The sequence below is a fragment of the Punica granatum genome, chromosome 6, assembly GCF_007655135.1.
Source record: "Punica granatum isolate Tunisia-2019 chromosome 6, ASM765513v2, whole genome shotgun sequence".
Taxonomy (NCBI): Eukaryota; Viridiplantae; Streptophyta; class Magnoliopsida; order Myrtales; family Lythraceae; genus Punica; species Punica granatum.
Genome location: NC_045132.1, coordinates 20,460,423 through 20,484,575, shown reverse-complemented (window position 1 = coordinate 20,484,575; position 24,153 = coordinate 20,460,423). Strand labels below are relative to the sequence as shown.

General features: G+C 36.7%; 3 protein-coding genes across 3 annotated transcripts in view; 2 read left to right on the top strand and 1 right to left on the bottom strand.

Annotated features, from left to right (window-relative positions):
• The first annotated feature begins 12,572 nt into the window (after nucleotides 1–12,572).
• On the top strand, nucleotides 12,573–16,152 carry LOC116209840 (transcription factor bHLH30-like). The gene is made up of 2 exons (XM_031543564.1): nucleotides 12,573–13,610; nucleotides 15,333–16,152. The coding sequence occupies exons 1-2, from the start codon at nucleotides 13,002–13,004 to the stop codon at nucleotides 15,813–15,815; spliced, it is 1,092 nt and encodes a 363-aa protein (XP_031399424.1). The 5' UTR covers nucleotides 12,573–13,001; the 3' UTR covers nucleotides 15,816–16,152.
• A 4,810-nt stretch (nucleotides 16,153–20,962) lies between these two features.
• Nucleotides 20,963–23,836, bottom strand: LOC116210922 (leucoanthocyanidin reductase-like). Its single transcript, XM_031545073.1, has 5 exons — nucleotides 23,513–23,836; nucleotides 23,221–23,361; nucleotides 22,893–23,130; nucleotides 21,502–21,705; nucleotides 20,963–21,294 (listed from the first exon to the last, which is right to left on the bottom strand). The coding sequence occupies exons 1-5, from the start codon at nucleotides 23,702–23,704 to the stop codon at nucleotides 21,095–21,097; spliced, it is 975 nt and encodes a 324-aa protein (XP_031400933.1). The 5' UTR covers nucleotides 23,705–23,836; the 3' UTR covers nucleotides 20,963–21,094.
• Nucleotides 23,837–24,107: 271 nt separating this feature from the next.
• LOC116212240 (SUPPRESSOR OF GAMMA RESPONSE 1) overlaps nucleotides 24,108–24,153 on the top strand; it is a 4,387-nt gene continuing 4,341 nt past the window's right edge. Inside the window, exon 1 of the mRNA XM_031546807.1 lies at nucleotides 24,108–24,134. Coding sequence (XP_031402667.1) covers nucleotides 24,108–24,134 — 27 coding nt within the window. The remainder of the gene's footprint in view (nucleotides 24,135–24,153) is intronic.

Below are 24,153 nucleotides of genomic sequence, written 5' to 3'. Positions count from 1 at the left end.
ATAAAAAAATAAATAAATCAAAACACTTTTGGCCATTAATCGGATTTTGACACAATTATTCAAGTGAATAAAATAAAATAAAATAAAGGTAATTCCAAATCAGTTCAATTCAACCGTACTGATTGCAATGTTTCTAACCAAAAGGGCCGGGCTTGGAAGGGAATATATTAATTATATACATAGCTAGCTAGGTTTTGTGAGGTCAAAGTATGAGCAGAAAATAGATTATTAGGGCAATCAAAACTAAGTAGACAAAATCAGTACAGGAGGAAAGCTTTGGGTTGCACCTTTCGGCTTTGGGACAAAACATTTGAATATTCATCAGCTGCTGGGGAAGGCAAAGGCTTTTGTACCAGTATGCAATTGATGAAAGGGATGTATCATTCAAAGCACAGAAGATCAGGGTGTGTGTGGAATTTAGAACGCAGAGCAAAAGGCACCCCTCTCTTATATATGTGTCCCGCTTTCGGGATACAATTCATAGATACCTGGGCACATTCTTTTTGACTTCATTTCAGGGTGTAAGGAGGAAAAAAACATACATGTAGTGTATCCCATACCATATGTAGAATACTGAAGAGCATTGTTATAGGATGTTACATAGGAGAAGATAGCAACTTATAATTATGTGACAATTTATAGTACATAGTTATATATATATAGAAGACCAATTTCGATCTTGGGTGCCTAAATGATATTCACGAGTTTGAGCTCGTCTTGAGTTCGAAAAATATTGAAAAAGCCATCCAAATTGAACCCAAGTTTGTAGATCCCAACTAGCTATCTTGACTTGCTTTATACTCTAGGTGGCATGTGATAACTGGTAATCATGTTTTAAATTCTCGTGGCCCATAGGATTTCTATATTTGACTGTCACGAATTACCTGTAGTCCTGTAAACCATATTACTACTGAACTGGTAGCGTAGATACCCATACTGGGAGGTGGTATCTACATTATCATCTAAGTGGTAAACTAAAAGAATTGTTGTTCCAATTATATCCCATCGTCTTCCCTTTCTTCCCCTTCCCTTTCATGCTTTATAAGTACCCTAGCAAACTATATCCCCATCTGCTTCCCCTCAACATTGCTAACTATACCAAAATCTGTCAATGTTGTGTACCAAATAATATAAATAGTAGTAATCTATTTCGTAGCGACGTTCATTACCATAGTAATATAAATGTGCTGGTCATCCACCTCCACCTTAGCATGCAGAGTACCCTAATAAAATTTGTCAATATTTCTGTAGTGTCAGTTGACCCCATTAAATACATTGTGGAATATCTAACCCTTGATGATGGTAAGGAGAACAGCCGAGACGACCAAAATATTTCCAATTTAGAATATAAGGTGGGTTTCTTATATATACATGCATGACTGTTTTTTTTGTTATTACAAAAGAGACTCGTGTATCTAGTTCAAGAAAGTAGAAATCTAAATTCTAAATAAAGAAACACAAATAGTCTCAATGATGAAAATTGAACATAAAATCTTTTAATTACTTTTCTTAATAAAACGACAGCATGCATCATTGTATGTATGCTCCCTTTCCCGTGCATGAGTCCTTTGGAAGGTTCTTTTTTTTAGGTAGATTAGGGGGCAGAGCCCGAATACAAAGAACTCAAATCGAAACGAAACGGGATAAGGCGGCCCCTGCAATATCGCCTAACAGTAGTGAGAGCACCCCGTTAGGAGCTGAATGAAGAACATGCATCCCCAAGGGAAGATCAATCGCCCTCTTCGACAACCAATCCGCGCAAGTATTCCCTTCCCGATACGTGTGTTGGATGCAGACCTCCCAATCCCTCTGCAATAGATTTCAAATGCTCCTCTGCAGCGGCTGAAAACGCGGCGGACAAGGGTCCTGTCTCGATATCAATGTCAGAATCACCATCGAGTATATTTCAAGGATAAGTCGTCGGCACCCTACATTCCAAGCTAATTCCAAACCCGTTAAAACTCCCTAGAGCTCTGCCACCGTCACTGTTGAGACTCCTAGGCTCTGCATGAAACCAATGATCCATCCTCCACTGGAGTTCCTCAAAATGCCACCCGCTCCAGTGACTCCTTGCGAACCCCGAACAACTCCATCCGTGTTCAACTTCATAAAATCTTCCGGTGGCTTCACCCAGTATATGGAAATCCACTTGCTCTTGCTCCCATCTACCGCTTGAGAAGATAAAAGCCGGCCCTCTCGGAAGCTCCTAGCTGCTGCTAATATTGTACGCCCTTCATCTCTCGGTCGATCGAAATCTGTACAGAATAATTCCTTATTTCTCCATGTCCACAACAACCAGCACCCCGTAACGAAGATGGTCGGCCAGTTCTCGCAAGGAGGCCAAACGAGATTAAGCATTAACCAGTCATGCAGTGAGACTGAGAAGAAATTCGGCTGAAGAGACGGCGGAATGAGCCTCTCCCACATTTGTCGGGCGGAAGAACAATCCCGTAAGATATGAATGATGGACTCCACATTCGTGTTGCATCTGGGACAATCAGCCGACACCGTGAGACGTTGTCGAACTCGAGCCTCATTGGTGAGCAAGTTATCGCATGCCACTAGCCACAGAAAAGCTCGAAGTCTCTGAGGTCCCTCCCAACTCCATATAACTCTCCACACTCTATTCGGAGGTGATAAAAAAGAATCAGCGGGAAGTGACTAATAGGCCGTCTTGACGGAGTAATCTCCCGATGAGTCAAGCCGCCAATAAGGAACATCCTCCTCCCTGCAATCCCTACCCGGCGGCAAGAAAGTAGAAATCTAAATTCTAAATAAAGAAGCACAAATAGTCTCAATGATGAAAATTGAACATAAAATCTTTTAATTAATTTTCTTAATTAAATGACAGCATGCATCATTGTATGTACCCTCCCTTTCCCGTGCATGAGTCCTTTGTAAGGTTCTTTTTTTTTCTTTAACCAAAGTCATTTATAAGGATTCAACCATGAAAAGTCGGTTACAAGGAAATTGAGAGTTTACTTGTGGTGACTCTTTACACAATCTATATCGAAAACATAATATCTAATTAGTTCAAATTCTATTTCTTTAATTTCCTTTGCACTGATTGCATCGCAGTATTAGTTGTCAAAAAATTCATTTCCGCATATACACCAAGTAATTCGATCATCAACGTCCAATTTCAAGTTAGAAAAATTAACTTATGATACGAAAGAATGTCTTCTCATCACTGTATAGCCCTGCAGTATTACCGAACCTGGAGCCATATTTCAAACATATTCAACTAATAATTATTCGCCGTTGGCATTATAATATGATCAAGGGGGAAAGCAATCTATTCAGTGACTATACAGAGAATGTTATATCATGTCAATGCTTAAAGGCAGAAGACAAAATGAAAAGCTAGATCATTATAGTTCTTCGATATATTCGGAAGACCTCTAAAGGTAAACAAAAACATGGCATGAGAGAATATAAAAATGGAAGTACGAGTTCAAGTGATTCGGCGCTTGATCTCTTAATAGGGTCTCGGAGTTTGAGTCTTATAAATGGAGAAAATTCACTATTATGAGAGATTTATTCGTTATAGGGCTGCCCCGCTTGAATCTGCATTAATCTAGATTTTTTAGACTTTTAAATATCAGGTAGTACATACTGGAAAAATTGAGATACATATCATCTCTCTCCTCTTGTTATAGATTGCTCATAATTCTTGTCCATTCAGTTTTTTGGACCACAAATCTAATCTTAGCATTTGAATAGAAACATTTTAGAAGATGGGGAGGCTGAGTACATTAAATTATTCCTGTGATTCTTCATTCTCGCATGATTTTGAGCAGTGGTCCATTGTAGATCATTTAATTCTTAAAAAAGAAAACAAAAAATATGTGTAAAGGCAACCAAATTAATTAAACTCCTCTACACACACACACACAAAAGAACATATTATTTTTCCTAATTATTTTGTTAGGCATAAACTTTAGCATATTCGGGCTTAAACTAACTTTTATCTCTCCCCCTTTGTTGGCCTAAGCAGGTTATTTACATCGATCGCGAGCGCATTTTGTATGGATTAATTATTTACGCAGCCTGTTGACAATAATCAAACTTGAGAGCTTGGTGGAAGACATAAATTTCTCATCCATATGACATTTTGTTACTGATTATTTAATGTTACTAAGATCACTCAGAAATTAACCAACGTGGATTGATTCGAGCGGTTCGGCGAATGTTCTCTTTAAGTAAGGCTTCAAATTCGAGTCTTGTGAATGAAAAAAATCAACGCTGGAAAAGTTTTACCCTTTTGTAGGGCGACCCGGCTCTACGGGACTAGTTAGAACCCAATTGAGCTTCCGTTTGTTAGGGTTCACACCGAAAAAAGACAAGTCGGCTTATTAATAGCAAACAAAGCCATATAATTATTCGTGCAATTATCTCGTAGTATCTGAAACTGAAGATTTCATATAACAATGAAATTAGTGTGTGGGGGGGGGGGGGGGGGGGGGGGGGGGGGGGGGGGGGGGTGGTGGTGGTGGAAGTGGGTCATAATTCAGGAAATAAAACTATTTTAAGCACAGGGAACATTCATAAAATTAAAAAGAGAAGGAAAAGGTCTAAAATTAGTTTATAGAAATATGCAAATTTACATAAACTTAATTAAAGAATTAAAGTATTGAACAAATCCACCTACGGAAAGATCACACATTGCATTTATATATAACAACACCACTATAAGTAACCAATAAAGTATTGATTGAGTGGCAATAATTCCAATTCCGTAAGGGATGAGAATACAAATTGGAAATACAAGAACAACAGTTGTTGGAGGTGAAATAATCTTTGATAATCGGTCACCTGGAATAGTGAGAGTAATGCCTTTCACGGTGTTTTACTGAAAACAAAAAAATAAAAGAAAAGAAAAACACTGTAAGCTCTCAAGTTGAATAGATAATGTCATCATCACCTCACAAGTCGTGTCGAGTAGTTCTTCTCTCAAACTCAAATGCGCCATAAGGTCCTCATTTGCAAGAATATGATAGAATGATAAGTCCTTTTCGTGTAAACCAAAGTGAAAGTGTCGATGAACTTTTTCTTCCCTTGGTGTGTTCATGGTGTCTTGAGCTTTTTTAAAAGTTTAATTTATGTATATCTTAATATTAGTGAATGACTCAGTCTATGCGGACTGGCTATCCACGTTGGGTCTATTCTTGTGCTAAGGTCTTATAAGATCCTATAACAACATAGGATTTACTTTTCTATGGATGAGACAATCAAAAATCTCTCAAACTTTCATTTGCCTACTGTTAGTAAACGTGCAAATTCTGTAACATAGCACGACTTCAATGACAGTCCTAGTTTGTATGGCCTAAAAGGAATAATTTGATCTCTCGAAAAAAGTCCCTTTTTGGCTAAAATACAAGACCAAAGCCCGGAGTGCAAGAAATAAATTAAGCATAACAGATCCGAAAGAAAACCCCATGAGGCATTATCGACCTTAATTTTTATGAGCTAGGTTGAACTTTTACGATGTCCATACATATTTATTAAGTTATACGAAATGAAGTTGGATCCCATTATTACAAGTGAAAACATCCAATATAGTTCCATCTGTTTCTATCAGCTTTTGTTTGTTTTCCGCTGTGACTCCCATATTCGTCAAGACGAACATATATTTGCACAGATACGTAACCCTTGATATCATACCCAAAAACAAATCTGTGTATTTGTGCAAGTGTGTAATTTTTACGTGATATGAGTCGTAAATATTCCTATTACATGTATATCTAGAGAGAATATTGCTAGAAGCAACCCTTAGGAGTTGAAATATGTAAAACGTTGACAAACAATCATGAGTCTAAAGCAAATACAACGACTAGTCAGACCCCATTGAATTTCTGGATATTGGGGTACACTGGAAAAAAAAAAAAAAGCAAATACAACTTTTGTTTCCAAACCAACCTAGTTTTCTAGTATAACACAACTAAGGGAGAAATTAATTCACCCAGCAAAATTACAGAAAGTTGTTAAACTTATTTATAACAAACCAAGGCAATTGTCGGGTGCTGTATGTCTTCCATTCTTTATACCGGATTACGCCAACCTTGAATACGTTCAATACTATACAATATGTATTGATAGCTATGGGAAAACCTAGCTAATTCAATAATGTGATTTTGTAGGTGTGGAAAAAAGTACATGGTTCCCTAAAAAAAAGAAAGCTTAAGAAATTTATATAATGATTAGCAGTACCAAGGAGTAATTAAGCGTCATGACAGCGTGGGATTGATGTCATCATAAGCCCCACAAAGAGGGCTTCAGTTGTGGGGTATACATATATCAGATAGTGGGTAGTGCAGTTTATCATAAGATGTTTGAACATTGAATGGGAGAAGAGAATTTTAAAATGACAATAGAGGAAAAGAAAGAAATTATCAAAGCAAAATTAAACAAAATGTCATTAAAAATCTTATAAAAGGTGAAAAGATAAAAAGCAAAATTTTGGGGGGACCAAAGCACCCATGCGTGCTCCCATAAAAGGGTCCAAAAAAATATACCCCTCTTGGCCCTCTGTCTTTCCTCTCTGACTGACTGAAAGCCAATTTGAGGGTTAACCCTAGAAAATAGTAGGGGGAGGGCAAGCAGAAACCGATATTTATGTATATATATTGCAAACAACCATCACATTTACTAGTACAAAGATAATAGAAATAGAGATCAGTGGATTCGACATGTACATATAATATAATATGGCCTTTTGTTGGGTGAGCTCTTTCCACTTTTTGTCGTGCCAAATATGACCTTAGATTTCGAATCACAAGGGGAAAAGGACATCGTGTAACAACGAAAAGTTCTAAGATACGTAGATTATACTAGAGTAATAATTGAATTTATTCCTCACAACTGTTATCTTTAGGTTTAACTTAAGCGTTGTTGGCACGCACTACTTAAGTAATAGTGACAACTAGAACGGATGTGCCCCCTAGTAGAAATCTAGAAGCTCCTATTGCTTATTCTTGCGATTACTCTTTTGCATTTGTAATTCTTGTTCAGAAAATCTGAGACGATATAAAAATATCTGCTTACAATCATCGGTGTATGTATCTTCCAAGTAGCATACATAAACTTGGACCAAAGTATGCCTTGAGTTGCCATGATGATATATTGCTTAGAGTCTATAACTACTTGTATGGAGGAAACTCATAACCCTAGCTAGCTTCTAGCTATATAATTCCATAGAATTAATGCTTAGAAAGAAATTAATGATACTCTATTTAGCATGCACGATTAAGTAAGTCATCATATTTTTGTCGAGCCTATAATGTTTTCCCCTCTATCTTTTAGTTGTTTTCGTGTCAGCTAGCTTAAATAATTTGATCAAATTATCACTTACGACGTCCTCTCAAGCTCAATCTCGTGTGGTGTGATTTGTGTATCTTTTTTTTAGTGTCCCATTGTCATAATTCACTCATTCGACCTGTCACGACTCACAAGGCCTATGCGATATATATTTCGCTTCATCGACCATGTCAAACAAATCGATTAAGTGTAGAGAAAACATATATAATACGTCTATGAAAATTCATTGGTCGGAAAAACAAAACAGACTGATAGACAAGAACGTCTTTATAAGTGAGGATTTCAGAGTATCATGCTGTTAAAAGGCAAAAGCAAAATGAACGTTGATGATATTTATGCTGCTAACTTTCGCTAGCCCGGCCTAGCGCTGGATTATATATGTCAGTTTGTAATTGATCCGAGGGACATGGTTGGTCAGGAGCTTTCACCTTGACCTATCATCAATCAAACCCTTTGTGTTTCTCAGTGTCTTCCCTTTTAATTTAGGGAAAAAGTCGAAGAAAAAGAAACCAAAAAAAACAAATATTGTAGATTTCCCATTAATATATCAAGAGTGAAAATTGTTACTTGGCCTCAATAGGCCAAACAAGAGACCAGCTCCCAGTATTAGCTGCAGAGGGTAGAAACAGGTAGAATCACGGATGCCCTTGCCACGCGTCAAAAATAGACTGGTCATATCCACATCTCAACGGGTTTTTTCGGGCCAACTTTGAGGTTGAAATATATTCATATGGATTTTATTATATTTTGGGATCAATAAAATAATGAATATAATATGACTGTTTATGCCAACTAGAAATATTTGGATACAAGGATTTATTTTCTTTTTTTTGAGTTACAATTCTCTGGAAACATAAACAAAGGAGACAGAAAATCCTACCGGAACCAACACGAGATCGCTTACTTCGCAAAAACGAATAACACCAAGCTGAAATATTTTTCCTCAAAAAATGATTTAAAATTCTCTTTAAAAGAGAAGGAAATTTGTTTAGAAATAATATTGTATGACATATTGTTAAGCTTCATTAGCTCTTAACCAAATCATGTCCAAGCACATTGAGCTATTATTAATATTTAGCAAGCTGGTTAAGTGCCATTAATAGTGGGCATGTTGGGCGTCATTAACATGAGATAAGCATACGCTTTTAGAGAGTAATGAGAACTCCTTTCAGGTTGGAATTCTCACAGAACCAATAAGAAACGAGAATGGATTACTTATTTGAAAATAAGATGATGACCTGGCAAGGTTTCTCCCTTCATCCAAGCCACTTTTTATATTCATTTTTGTGATATTAATTCACTCTCAACCAGGGGAATTAACAAATGGGGATTATAATAACAGAAATTCCATTTATTTGGACAAAAAGTTCCAATTTGTGGTGATGCTTTTGCAAATATCCATCGCGACTTATCATGTTATATCATGAACATTTTCTTTGCCTCATGCTCTCAGCGCGAAGGTGAAACATTAATTGAATGGCAACTAATTGCGTGCTGTTAATGAATCAGATTGACCACAATGGATTCCACATTCGTTCCCCTAGATATTGTTGCATGCATAGAGCCTCAATATTATGTAATTATTCAGTACTATTTTGTTTTTAAAAATCTTTTTTGTTGAGGATATTAATCCACATAGAAAAAATGAATCAAAATCTATTAGTTTATATGAGATTTGGATACCGTCACTTATCAGCTTGAACTTTTAAATGGAAATGGGCTCAGGTTCGTATAAGCCTAATGGAAACTTAATATGGTATCAGAGCATGTTACGCTTCTGCATGTCCACGTGTGCTCACGTCACGCTGGGTCCAGTATATCGAGTGCAGCCAAAGTGCGCCTCATGTTAGTCCCCCTTCGCCCGAGCGCGGAAAAAGAGCTCGGCTCGAGGTCAATTGTTGATGGCGGGTGTTTAAGGGCACGTGACAACGTGTAGGCAAAAATAGACCACACGTTACACGTGAGGGCGAATGTTGAGGATAATAATCTCACATAAAAAAAGATGAATCAAAATCCATTAGTTTATATGAAATTTGAGTACTGTCACTTATCAGCTTTAGCTTTTAAGTGGAAATGGGTCCAGGTCCGTATAAGTCCAATGAAAATAATATATATATATATATATATATATATTTGTCTTTTTATGGAATACGAACGGCCGGTAGTATTTCAGAATCAATTTCACACTAGATTTTTTGCGGTTGACGGGAAACTTCACAAGGATAGCTATACATGCAGTGAATCTACGAATGTTTAAAACGAATAAATTGTGTGGATTAAAGTGAAGTAATTATGAATATAGGCATCAATTACCAATGGAATTTTAGGGGAGAAAATTCATAAAAGAGAAAACAGGAAAAGTATTGAATGGGGAATGAAATCGAGAAAGTTACGTGGAGAAACTATATTGAGAAAGGTGAAGAGACACGAGAGAGAGGGGGAGGGGACGACGAAGGAGTGTGTTCCAAGACACAATGATTACAAAGGTCTTTGGGAAAAGGATGGCGTGGAAATGGGCGAATTGAATGGAGAAGAGAGTATATGGAAGAACATGCCGGAGGCCAGCTTCGCCCTTCCCCAAATTTCATCATTTAATTCATAAACCCTATCGAATTTGTTATCATGATTTATATGTTTTTTTTTCATTATCAAGCATATTACAAATTCAAAAAAATATATATATTACACCACAAAATGTGGTTTAATCAATAAATAGTACTTCCTACGTTCTGATTTTAGTTGCAGTATAGCAGTTTGATAATTCATGAACTCACTGAAGAAATATTTATATAAATAGTTCATTCTGATTAATAAAGAAAATTAATTGAGAAATGGAATGCAGTAAAATAGCACGTGTTCTCACTTGTAAAGTTGGAGGTTTCAAATTCAATTTTCACTCGTGGGATTATTGAGCTTTTTATTTGGCTTTTCATTTTCTTGTAATAGGCTCATGAGCCTTCCTTATGATCCGAAAGAAATATAGCAAATTAATTAATCATATTTACATTTTATAAAAATATATATATACATCACGTTTGTATCTTCATGCCATACAATAATGATATGCTACGTTTTAATGGTGAAATGATATTTTAATGTTGAACATATAGGGCCGGAGGGCTAGCTAGGGCAAAGCCTTTTATCATGACACATGGGAAAGCCTTCTCCTTTCTGGTCTTCGGTCGGTCGACAAATCTGTGCTCGTCACTTTGTTCGTGTTTGTGTTTTAGGGCCTTCCCCCACTCTCTCTCTCTCTCTCTCTCAAAAATGTAATTATTCTAAATTATGTAATCGATATACATATAAAAACAAACAACGAACTGAATTCTCACGTCGCCACATTATCAAAAATAAAAAATAGAGTTATCTCGCGTCGTCATGTCATCAATTTAAATTAAGGAGTTATTATATTCTTATAAAGAAAGGAAATCACTTATACTAAGGAATATATTCTTATTAAGAAATTTAATTAATTAATTATGTAGTAAATATATAAATTTTATATATAAGGCACTACCAAATACATATAAGGGAATAAAATATGGCATAAGGCACATAGAAATATATACAATTAAATAAAATATGCAATAGAATATATAAATTATAGATATACATCTCTTAATATTTAAATTATAATATAATATAGTTCAATAAGGGCATTACAATAATATGCATTGCTATATATATATAATATAAAAAATATAGTTGCCCAACAAAATATATATATATACATATATAGTTGCCGCTTCAATTAAAAATACATAGATTATAATGGTTAGTGTATATAGATTAAATATATTAAATATATAATTGTTGTTTTTTGATAAATTCAATCTCTTTGTATATATATAGTCCTTTGCCAAGCTGAGTATCGGTTAAAGGAAAACAAAATATATAAATCTCTTTTTTACTTTCTTCTCCAAATTGTTCTTTTCCATGGTTCAATTTTGATTCATAGAAAAAAATTAATGCAAATTTCAAACTAATTGCTATGATATTTTGATTGTTTTAATAATCTTCTCCAAAATTTTCTTTTTCTTGATTGAACTTTGATTTGCTTAATGAACTTTATTCAAGATTGATAGTTTCGATATCGATCGTTTTGATAAGATCTCTATCTGAGTTACATTATGGACGTCGCTTCTGTAACGATAAAACTATTTTGATTTATATACCTTTAATTTTTTTATTCATTAATTTAATAAAATATTTTCTCCATTAACTTTCAATAGTTTTATTTATTTATTTTTATTCTTTGGTTGAATTTCAGTTTGTAGAATTAATTTTCTAAGCTTATTTATTTTCCAAACTAACTTTTACGATATTGATTGTTTTAATAAAATATTTATTCCAACTTTAATTAACAATACGAATAAATTTCGATATTTGAAGATTTCCATGTTAAATTTCTTAGTAATCGTCTGCGCAACCCGTGGGTTTTCATTTAATTATATTATATTATATATATATATATGTATGTATGTATTTTGAACCAATCACTGGGCAACACATCCAATATTTTATACACGCAAACACACCCACATGGTAAGGAATTTACATAAACAAACAATATAATATACGTACACTCCCTCTTTTGGATGTATAAAATGATTAAAGCAACAAATAATTGTAAACTAAAAAATTCCCATATATCAAAGGAAAATATAATATAATAACATATATATATATATATATATAAATGCTCTGAGGCTTCCCCGCTGTGATAGCAACAGGAGAAGTGGCGGATTTGGATGTGCATAGAATTAGAGAGTGCCGTAGGAAAAAAGGAAGGGAAGACTGTAGAAAGCAAAGCTCAGAGGGCACAGCACATATATCAGTCAGTAGTGTATAGTACTCTCCCCAGACTATATATAACACATATACATATATACATATTTAGACTAGTGGAAGGCTCCAAACAAGTACCAACAAAAAAAGAAAACCACCAAAGCCCAAAATTGAGAAAAGAAAAGAAAACAAAAATAATTACGAGTTGATGTACAGTTAGTAAACTCTGCTACGATTACACGGACTTTATCAGTGTGTAGGGTTTGACCCACCAAGCATTTCATGGCCATTGCAAGCCGATAATAAATAGGAATAATACTTAATCAATAGATTGGAGACACAACTCATGATCCGGCCAAAAAAGTATAACCTAGAAAAGAAAAAAGGGGATCTTTTAAGCTTAGGAAGCTTAATAATTATAGGTTCTAAGCGATGAGGATAAAAAGGGGTCTTCTCCCCCCCACAAAGGTTGTGTTTGTGTGTGTCTGGCAGAAAAACCTACCAAGTGAAAGAGATAGAGAGAGAGAAAGAGAGAGAGAGTCAGAGAACCAAAGTATCCAGCCCTTTGGCCTTTTCTATTCCTCTCACTTCTTCAAAGAAGAACTATACAAAGAGAAGCAGACAGAAAGAGAGAGAGAGAGAGAGAGAGATCATATTAAGCCTTTTCACCCTACCAAATCAATTAATTCATCCTCTCTTCCTCAATATACTTTTCAATATTCCTTCTTGCCAACCTCAGTGAGAAATCTAAACCCCAACTTCCAAAATACTCCTTTTGGATAATAAAGGAGTAAGAAGGCGGCTGCTCGGTCATTGAAAGGCTGCTCGTGAGTGATCTTTTCGTGATCTCGGTCGATTGGAGATTATTAGCTCAGGTAAACAATAGCGATTGATTGATGATGAGCGGGATGAAGCAGGAGGATATTCATCACCAAGGGGAGTGCTCCCAGAGTAGTGTCCATAATCTACAACCCTACCATCAACAGGATCAGTTGCTTTTCCATCAGCACCATCACGGCCCGGATATATTTAGCGGCGGAGGAGGTGACGGCAGCGGTGGCGGATTGATTTTCCCGGAAGTAACCCCTATACTTCCTTGGCCTCTCCCTCCAGTCCACGCCTTCAACCCTAGCCAATTCTCTCCTAGCGCCAACCCAAGTCCCCGAGATCACCACATCATCGATCCTTTTCTCCTTCCCCCGCCGCCGCCACCTTATGGGAGCTTCTTCAATAGGAGGGCGGCTAGTTCCCTACAATTCGCGTACGATGGACCGACCTCCGATCACCTGAGGATCATATCGGACACGCTCGGGGTCGGGGCTGTCCCGGGTTCCGGTGCACCTTTCGGCCTTCAGGCCGAGCTTGGGAAGATGACAGCTCAGGAAATAATGGATGCTAAGGCCCTCGCCGCATCTAAGAGCCATAGTGAGGCCGAAAGGAGGAGGAGGGAGAGGATCAACAATCATCTCGCTAAGCTCCGGAGCTTGTTACCTAGCACCACCAAAGTAAGTATTCTAATTGCTTGCACCAAATTAATCTAAAATTCATGTTATAGTTAATGTCGGTTTCTGCTAATAAACCCCTTTTTTCCTATTGAAATTCATAAACTAAGTGGACATTGGTAAAAAGAAGGATAAAAATTAGAAATGTTAAAGAACTAATATTCCCCAAATGGTGTATTTTCCATTTTCCACCGAGTGTCAAAAAAGACTTTTTTGAGTTTATTCTTCAAAGCAACAAACAATTTAAAAAATAATAATAATAACTTTTGCGTCCTCTTTTTGTTTTTATTAAATATCGTGGGTTGAACTTTATGTTGCAATTCAAAGATCTTCTTTAGATTCTAGTTGGAAGTTACAAAACCAAGAACCTACCACTATATATATAGCTAAGATATGAAAGTGCAGCCTCAGCTTGTTTTATTCTTGATCCTTCCAATATATATAACATTTTTCTCATAAACTATACATATATTTATATATTATATTTACTTCAGTCTATATTCTTCTTCTCCTTCTTTTCTGAGCCCTGTGGTATTTCCGAGGAAGGAAGGCAAAAAAGGGTGTGCATTAATGTCGCTGGGTTGACATGATAAAGAGGAACAAACATGGAGCAGTCGAAAAAGCTTCTCACTGAGAATCTCTGCCGGATTTTGGAGAAACTGAAAACAAAAAGGAAAGCATATAATGTAAACTAAAGACAGACAAGAACCAGCACCCACACAAGCACTTGTCAGTCCTTCCACGACATGCCTAGCTTCCTTCTCCCCCCATAACATACCTATAACTCGTAAATGGATCCCTCATCTCTACCTTCTTTTCCGATACTATCTTCTATTACATGGTGTTTTTTAGGGGTGATCGGTTCCGGGTACCCTGTATTTTTCATAATACCCGGACCCTACCCTGTATGGGACAGGTTCCAAGATTTTGGAATCGGACCCTACCCTGTTGAATCATGGAACCAGACCCTACCCGGAACCTGTATTATACCATAGGTTCCGGGTACCCTATTGGAACCTGTAAATTTTTTCCTTTCGCTAAATAAAATCGAAAATATCACATACATAATCAGTAATCATGCCAAATAGATTATCAACAAAATTTAGATTAATCCACAACAATCAAATAATAATATGTCTCATCAATCCATCGACAAAATTGAACATCCATAATACGATCTCACATAACAAAATGCCTATATTTTGATTCATTAGAGGAGATAGTAACTTTACCATTTCCTCTTTCTTTTTTTTTTATAAATAACCGGTTCCGGGTACCCTGTAGACAGGAACCAGAACCGGAACCGATTTTCACAGGTTCCTAATTTTAATACCCGAAACCTACCCTATTTTCAATACGAGCTAGCCAAACCCTACCCGTTAGGGTAGGTTCCAACCGGTTCCGGGTATACCCGGTACCCGTGCACACCCCTAGTGTTTTTTGGTGAGAGCGTGAGGTGTCTTCAGTATTTGTTAGGTGTCGGTTGGCCCGGATCACGAAGTCCATTACATAATACTTTGTACCTATATATATTTACGATTGCCTCTCACCAACTTAAAGGTTGTAGCATAAGTCACATGTTGCTTCACCAACTATAAGTTTGAATACTTCCCAATAGCAACGTACACCGTGTATTTTTAATAAGTAGATCCATAATGCACGGCAGTATATTAGTTGAATATAATGTTCATGATCCTTGTTACTTGTGTTTCTTTCGTGGTCCAGACGGATAAAGCTTCATTGCTCGCAGAAGTGATCCAACATGTGAAGGAGCTGAAACGGCAGACTTCCCTGATTGCTGAGACAAGTCCGATACCCACCGAGATCGATGAGCTGATGGTCGATACGTCAGATGAGGATGGGAAGTTTTTGATCAAGGCATCGATATGCTGTGAGGATAGGCCCGATCTCTTGCCCGACCTAATCAAGACCCTAAAGGCAATGCGGTTGAGAACCCTGAAGGCCGAGATCACGACCCTTGGTGGACGTGTGAAGAACATTTTGTTCATAACCGGGGAAGAAGACTTGAGTAGTAATAGTAGCGGAGATCACCAACAATCACCCCAACAATATTCTATAAGCTCTATTCAGGAAGCTCTTAAAGCAGTAGTGGAGAAAGCTGGTGGTAATGGCGACGAGTCTTCTTCAGCGAGTGCTAAGAGACAGCGTACTACTAACATTAACATCATCGAACACAGGTCTCTTTGATTGTTGTCTATTCGACCTTCTATGTTATGCTTTCTTTGCCCTTCAGTTTTCCGGGCGTGCTGGTATATTGTGTCTATTTTCATTTGCATTTTCGTTCTTATTGCTGAGGAGGTATACGGGTCTTTTATTGCACCCGGTTAATTCTCGAGACAAATGGTCTTGATCTCATCCTTGAATTTGGTGTGCCGACTTTGTGTTTTTGAGTGCCTGAAACAAATGGGGAAAGTGATGTGTTTTGAACACTTGTATATTTCTCCATTTGGTATACGGGGACATGCTAGGAGGATATATGTGGTAAGTGTCTGATACGGCCAAAATATATCGACTTCCTTGAACAGATATCTCGAATTATCAATTAAATATAACAAGTTTTGTTTCTCCATGTGGTAATCTCATGCATCTGAGGATGGACATGACTTGCAATTTTAATGTCATTCATAAATATTGGGTAATTTAATTAGATCATATTTTGATCCATGCATGTGGGGTTCATGAATAATTCAGCAGCCATTGTCATGTTCTATCTTGTGCTTTGAGCATCAATATCCTCTATGACATACATTACATGCAGATTAGCCAACAAATTAAAGTTGTATTTCACATTTTTATTGCATTAATTTGGCCCCAAAAAAAAAAGAGAAATTCTGATAGTCATCTTTTTTCCCTTTCCAAAAATTGTTAAAAGTTGTAGCTAATAATTACTTAGTATAAAAAATTCATGTATATTTCTCCAACTTTGTCCACCTCAAAATCAGTTCAAAATTTAAAGAAGTCATAAAAAAAATCATTTATCAGCTATGAAATTTTATTTCCCTTCATATGTCTCAAATGTTGGGAGAAAAAATGCGATATTTTCTCATCTATAACCATTCCAAACTCCAAAATGCTATATTCTATGAAATGTTAAAAATAAAATAAGCGTAACAATATATATAGGATATACTGTTTATCTTTTCAAAATCTACAAATAGATCGAGGATGGAAAAACATAATGCATTTCCCTTTCAGGGTCAGAACATAAATAGGAATTTGAAAGGTGTTCCCAGCCTAAAAGGTGCAAACTAAAGCAATTGCATATAAGGTTCCATATCCTATCAAAGAGAAAAAAAATTTTCCTCACTGACATATTTTCCATCTCACTTAGGCAGAGGAAAATGTCGACTCGATGAACTGAATTTACATAGAGAAGACACAAAATCATAAAAGTATAATGCTTATTTCCACTATTGTTTAGCAAGTTTGATGAGGAGGCCTCTTGATGGCCATGAGTACTGGTATATATGTGCTAATATATATATAGTCATTCGATGTTGGTGTTGGACTTGGAGTCGTATACGCAGTTTGGTGGGGACTCACATTCTCATCATGCTGATCCCTTCATCAGTTTTTGGTTTGTACAGACAAGTAAGAATTATTATATGGAGAGAGAGAGAGAGAGAGAGAGAGAGAGAGAGAGAGAGAGAGTTGGAGGTTGTTGTTGACGTTGTTGGTGTTGTGAAAGAGGCAAAAGAAAGTGGGGGTGGATCTTTTTCGTGGCAAGTGAAACCTCAAGCCAAATCCTAACATGGGAATTATATATACGTACATATGTGTGTGTGTAAGTATATATATTTTATATATGTATGTACGTCCGTTTTGCTGGTTGATTATGATTATTCCAGACCTCTCTCTCTCTCTCTCTGTGTTGTGTTTTTGGTGCTTTGCCTGCTCTCTCTCTCACTCACTCACTCTCTCTTCGCACGTCATCTAATGAGATTACAGAAAGGAATTATTAATTGAGTGAAGTTCGTAGGGGGCAAAGGGGAGGGGCTGATGCTCATGCTCTCGTCACCTTTTACGTCCCTTTCCATTAATTAATTTTACCTCAATTTCCATTTGTTGGCTTTACTTATGTGACAGCCCTTCTTCATCATATAGATGTACAAGCATGTACTTGCATTAACATATGTATATATGCATATGTATGCGTGTCCTATTCTTGTCATGGAAGTGTCGAAAGAAGAAACCCCATATCGAAAAATTCGAACAAAAATATCTAGGGGTGTAATAAGATGGATACTGTATACATGTGTATTATTTTATTATTATTATTATTATTATTATTATTATCTCAATCTATGATCATGGAAAGAAATTACGTGACGGGAGATTACAAGGAAAATGTTAGACATGTAAAAAGTACTGATAGCCACGCTTATTAGCTTAATCTCTTAAATCTGATGCAGTTTTCATCTATTTATTTGTCAATGAAAAATTTAGTACAATCCTCTTTCTTTCTTTCCTTCTCCTCCAGGATGAATTCAATGAGTGTAATAATCACCGGGAGTAATTTAAAGATAGACATTTATACATGGAATACATATCTATTCATTTATAATACGCATGATACATCCACCCACTCGAAATATTATGTAAAGATTTTAAAGTTCAGCTATCCTATAAATATTCTCTCGCTATGGAAGTGTCATATATCATGTCCAGCTTGCCCCTGTTCTGTCCCAGATTTTGCCTTAGGAAGAAGGGGAGCAGATCTTAGTACTCATTTATACCATGCAACCCTTTATCCCTATCTTGACGTTAAATAAGACGTAGGGCGATTAATATATATATATATATATATTTGGCATCATCCAGTCGTCCCTTTCAAGGAAAAGAAAATCTTCACCAGTCAAACCGCAGGAATATCCAATATTATTATAATCACACATATCAAATTAGTCATTGACCAAAATACAAAATTTGTAAAGAAATGTTGGTTGCAACCATCGAGGAAGTGGAAAACATTTAGGGCATGTTTGGCTCAGGGATTTAATATTCCCTTCCTTATGTACTCTGTGCGGAATATATATTTCGACGTTTGAGAACCCACAAATCCGAAATAGCCATTCCGAATCGGACCTCCCATCATGAAGAGAACATACATTGGCATTCATTCCATGAAGATCAGTCATAGCTATTCCCCATTTTACATCTAATCCTGAATATGTGTGAAATGGCAAAAATACCCTCCATTTTAATCACAAATTACAAAACGATGCCACTCTACTTCAGGAACCCTAGATCAAAGAATGAAGCTTCCAGATCGAAGAAGCAGCAAGCCGTAGAGGTTCACCAGCGAGACAGAGTCACTTGCGAGTATCAGGGAGACCCTCCACGCAGGATTGGAGTCGAAAAAGCATAGGGAAGCCGCAAGGAGGCAGGAGGAGTCGGCAAAGGACCCGAGTGCGAAGATGGTGGGGCGGAGTAGTCCGCGAATTCAACGGAGGCCGGAGAAGGCAGGGGACTCGAAGAGCCGGGACCAGCGACGGTAGACGAGGGAGACAGAAAGCAGGGATGGTGGAGGCACCCAGGAGAGGCACTCGAGGAAGAGATCATCGGGGAGTGAGTCCACCTCATGGCGGCTTTCATCATTCCAACGAGTCTCTCGGGTCACGAAGTCAGACTCGACCTCGGAGAAGCCATGCGAGACCGAAATCGGGGTGGGATATGGTTCGGCCATGAAACCAGGGCTCGGGATCTCAGGCTCGACCTTATCCATGGCTGTTAGTGCTATTGTTCATCTTCGGAGAAGAAGATGAACATTGGCCTTTTTAATTTTTAAATTTTACATTATTGTAATATTTAAATCAAGAGTATATGTGTCTTTTGCCTTTGAAACATGTCATATTCCCCGTGTATTCTGATCAACCAAATATAAAATTTCAGTTCTCAATTTTGTTATTTCCTCCAACCAAACAAATAAAATTTCATCATAGTTTCAATTATATTCTCTATCTATTATAATCCATATCCATTATATTCTGCATTAATTCCATTCCGGCGAACCAAACATAATCTTATTAACCTTTGATCAACAAGTAAGTTGTATACAGTACTTTTACATACTAGTAGGTATTGGTATAATATAGTAACATGCGTCATCGCTTAGTAAGTACAAGATTTTAGATTCGATTATCGTTAGTACGTAGAACTACTTATGTTCATATATTTAACTTTTAAAAAAGGAGGGGAGTCTTAATTTAGTGAACAAAACGTTTACTCAGAACCAAGAGGCCTTAAATTCAATTCTCATAGATAGAACTTATATGGCCATTTATTATGCTTTATTTCATAACATTATATTAGAATATAGGCCTCCCTTCCGACAAAAAAATAAATATAGTAACATTTATTGACCTTTGATCAACAAGTAAGTTGTATACAGTACTTTTACATACTAGTAGGTACTATTATAATATAGTAACATGCGTCACCACTTAGTAAGTAGAAGATTTTAGATTCGATTATCATTAGTACGTAAAATTATTTCTGTTCATATATTTAACTTTTAAAAAGAGAGAAGTCTTAATTTGGTGACTCAAAACGCTAATTCAGAACCAATAGGTCTTAAGTTCAATTCTCATGGGTAGAACTTATATGGCCATTTATTATGTTTTATTTCATATCTTTGTATTAGAGTATAAGCCTCCTTTACAAAAAAAAAAAAAGCTTTTGAATTTTATATACGAGATTCATGACCTTGTAATGAAAAAAAAAAAACTCTATGAACAATCCAATTAGGTTAGTTGAGACGGTTAAATAAAGTCTTGGATTCGAATTTTATAAATGTGAAAAATTCAATACGAGAAGAGTTTTATCCTAGTGGGCTGATCCGACTTGAACTTAAATTAATTCGAGTCCATTAGGCTTCTAGATACCAAACGGTGCACGCTGAAAAAATAAAATTCTCTGACGACATTAAAAGGATTGAGTGATACTTACAAAAATAATAATAATAATAAATTTGGGATTCTTTTTTTTTTAATGAGTAATTTGAGATTCATATTTTCGAACACTTTCGAGTGTAGTTTACTCGCATAAATCGTTCAATAATTATCTCAGGAGCTGACTGATCAATTTGGGCAGGTGCTTCAATCGCCCGAGACTAAAAGGGCCCTTATTGGGTTCTACGAAGCTGAAAAGTTAAAAAGCGTAGTGGCCCAACCCAATCAGGCTCGATGTGGGCTGATTTCAAGTGGACATATAACTGTGATATCGTACTCATCTTAGAAATTTCTGTCGTTTCGCATATTGAAGAAGAAGAGATGAATTAAAACTCACTTTCCGTACGTCGAATCATAAATCCATTGTACGGAAAATCATCAAGGTTTCAGGATCAATGTTGAAGATTCTTGTTTATTCATTTTTCCGATATTAATGTACCTATCGTTCACGCACACAAGTTCAAGTACATGCAAATTAAGGTTCCAGTGAATACCCCGGCCAGTTCCAGGCTAAAGCTAGTAGGTAATTTCTTTGCGCTTGTCGATCCTAGTCACGAACTCCCCGAAGCACTCGTCCAACGTCCGGAAAGATTCTTCTGCATAGAGACTGCTCACTTCAACATCTCGAGGGCCATCGATCGAAAAGTTGTTCTGACACCCTTTGATGAATATATCGTGTGTGATTGCAGCAACATTACTTTCTGGTATGCGGTTTTCTGAAAAATTTTAACACAATATGAGCTGATCAATTAAGAATTAACTAAAAATGAACAGTAAAAATAAATCTGTAATTTGAAAGGACTGCAATTAATCCGACAGTACGTAGCACTTTGATGCAGTTATAATACTATATCGTCACTTTGAAATCTAGTTGTGCCAAACTTGACCACCAAACTCGTGCGAGGATTCCAAAAAGATATTACCAGCAGCCAAGGCTAATAGTTCATTTTCAGTTATGGTGACTCTCGGGAGTGTCCGGCCGATCTTTTCCTCCCACAGCGCTGCAAGCTCATTCATGTTGTAATGGTTACTCTGCGGTCGGAAATGCACTGTCTTGTTGAGAGTGCGCTCGTCGTCGATCGCTTTCATAGTGAATTTCCCGATATCGGTTCCAGCGACAAAGTAAGCTACAATAAACAAAGATAGTTATGAACAAATGATAGCGATAATGGACACGGGAAATAAGCAAGACATTTTGAAGCCACGTGAACAAAATAGAACAAAGATGTTCCCTGAAAGTGACTACTAATTAGTATTAATAATGTGGAAAATTCTAGTGTCCGCTCCAAATTTATGTGATAATTCGATCAGCGGCATATGTTCGGGTCGAGTTGTCAACCCATCGGTGGATCTTTAGCTAATAAAGGCACGTACCAATTGGCAGTGGACATGAGAAAGATGACAGATTAATTGTACGGAATTCTAAATCCTAGTGAAAAATCGGTTGAAAATTACAGGATCTCCTTGCGATAGTTAATTACGCCTAACCCTTAGTCAAGACACTAGAAGACTATTCCAAATCTGAAGATTATTAAATCTTCCATAATGTTATTAATTAATTAATTCAATCAACTCTTCGCATGCAATTTTTTGTGATCCTTTGTGAAATGGTAGAGTACTTAAAATTAATAAAAAGGTCTTTAATGCACACATATATTACGTAACATTGTACCATAAGATTCAAAAAAAATATTTATTTTTTTAATGATACCGTGTCACAAATTTGTAACTGCCTGCAGTAATGTATTTAATACTTATTAATTTGTGATATATGTTACGTATTATACCTGTTACGTATAAGTATTTCTCGAAATAAACAGAATTCCTAGTTCTTCTGCTTTAGGGTTAACAATGGTTGAGTAGCCTCTTTCAATATGGCTGAGAATACAAGACATGCGTGGCAGCTTGAAAGAAATACAGGGAGCTTTCCCAGTCAATAAGACAATTTTGTATTTCTTGGCTGCCGGATTTTCGTAAAATACAAATCACTCAATATGCAGAGACCTATATCGTTAAGATTTCAGGTGAAAATACATACATGATTACCCAATGAAAGCAGTGAACAGGGCAATTTGAAAGGATTCCTAGGATTTCGACAGCTTTCGTGCGTACAAATCCAAAAACATCGGATTATCTACTATTTGCATAAACATTTGATCATGAACTTACCGGATTCTTTTGCCTCCATTAGTAATTGAGTATATATAAATATGTCTACATATATATGTATATGTACGAGAAAACTGAGAACCGCACCTTTCATTTAAAGAGTGCATAAATTCACATTCATAAGAATGAAACTAATAAATTTTACCTTTAATGCTCCCATCGCCATAGATTTGGAACTGATCGAGCGGCGGAAGGACCTCTGAAGGATGAGTGTTGTCGTAGTAGGGCCAAGATGCAACTGAGTTGCAACATATGTATGTATATGGCATTTCACAAGCTTCCACCGCCCGTCTGATCCTACGTTTCTCCTTGTACATGGACAGGCCTGGCTCCACCGGCTCCGCCCTGTCCACATCATGCCCGAACTCCGATGGCAAGAATCTCTGCGACAGATCCATAACAGTAAATTAATCATGTTGATTAAGCTTAGAATCGATATTAATATCGATTAGGAGTTACATGTTTTGTTCTACCTTGATACAACCTACGGCTTTAATGGCTTCGACCAATATGAGCTGATCCAATATGTTTCCTCCTCCCACAGCTGATACGACTACATCTATTTCGTGCTCTCTCAGTATTTTCTCCATTAGTTCCTTGTCATTAATCGTCCCCTGCGACGAGCAAGACGAGCTCGAAATAACCCGATCATGATTCATATATAGTTCATCAAATATATCATCATCGTATAATTCAAAAGTGAATAAGATAAGCAAGTGTCATCTCAAGGATATGGATTGGTAATATAGAGGGAATCACACTCACGTTGATAAGTATGGCTCCTTTTTCCCGGAGAGCCTTGAGAGACTTGGCCTTGGTCGGGCTTGCCTGGCCTGGCCTAACGAGAACGTAGGTGGGGCGGCCCATGTCCAAGCTGGCATCGGCAAGGAACTGACCGATGAAGCCGGTGGCTCCGACGATGAGAGCTCGAATCTTCTTTCCAACTGATGCGTCCATCCTAATTGAAGCTCCACTTGTATGGTGTTTGCGATCGTCTTCTGCGCCTCGCAAAAGGAGGAATTAAGGATTAGGTTGATTTAATGAAGCGAGGGACATTTGAGGGAGCTTTTGAGAAAGGACTCCACAATTTAACTATTCTCCTCGCATTTTATTAGGAAGTTGGAATTGCATGCATGGTGAGAAAAAACTAATAAGAATAATTTAATAAAGAATAATTATGGTAATTATTCGAGTGATTAGCACTAAGTTCCTAATTTAATGCATTTTTATCGGTGCTTTCTCACGTCATGTGATGAGGTATGATCACCTAATAACTTCTCATTTTGTCACGAGTAATTGATGTAGTATATAGGTTGGTGTAGTAAGTACATGTACATAAAAAAACATGCATTCTAAACATATGGAGTATATATTACAAACTGGGATGGTTTGAAGGATTCAACGTT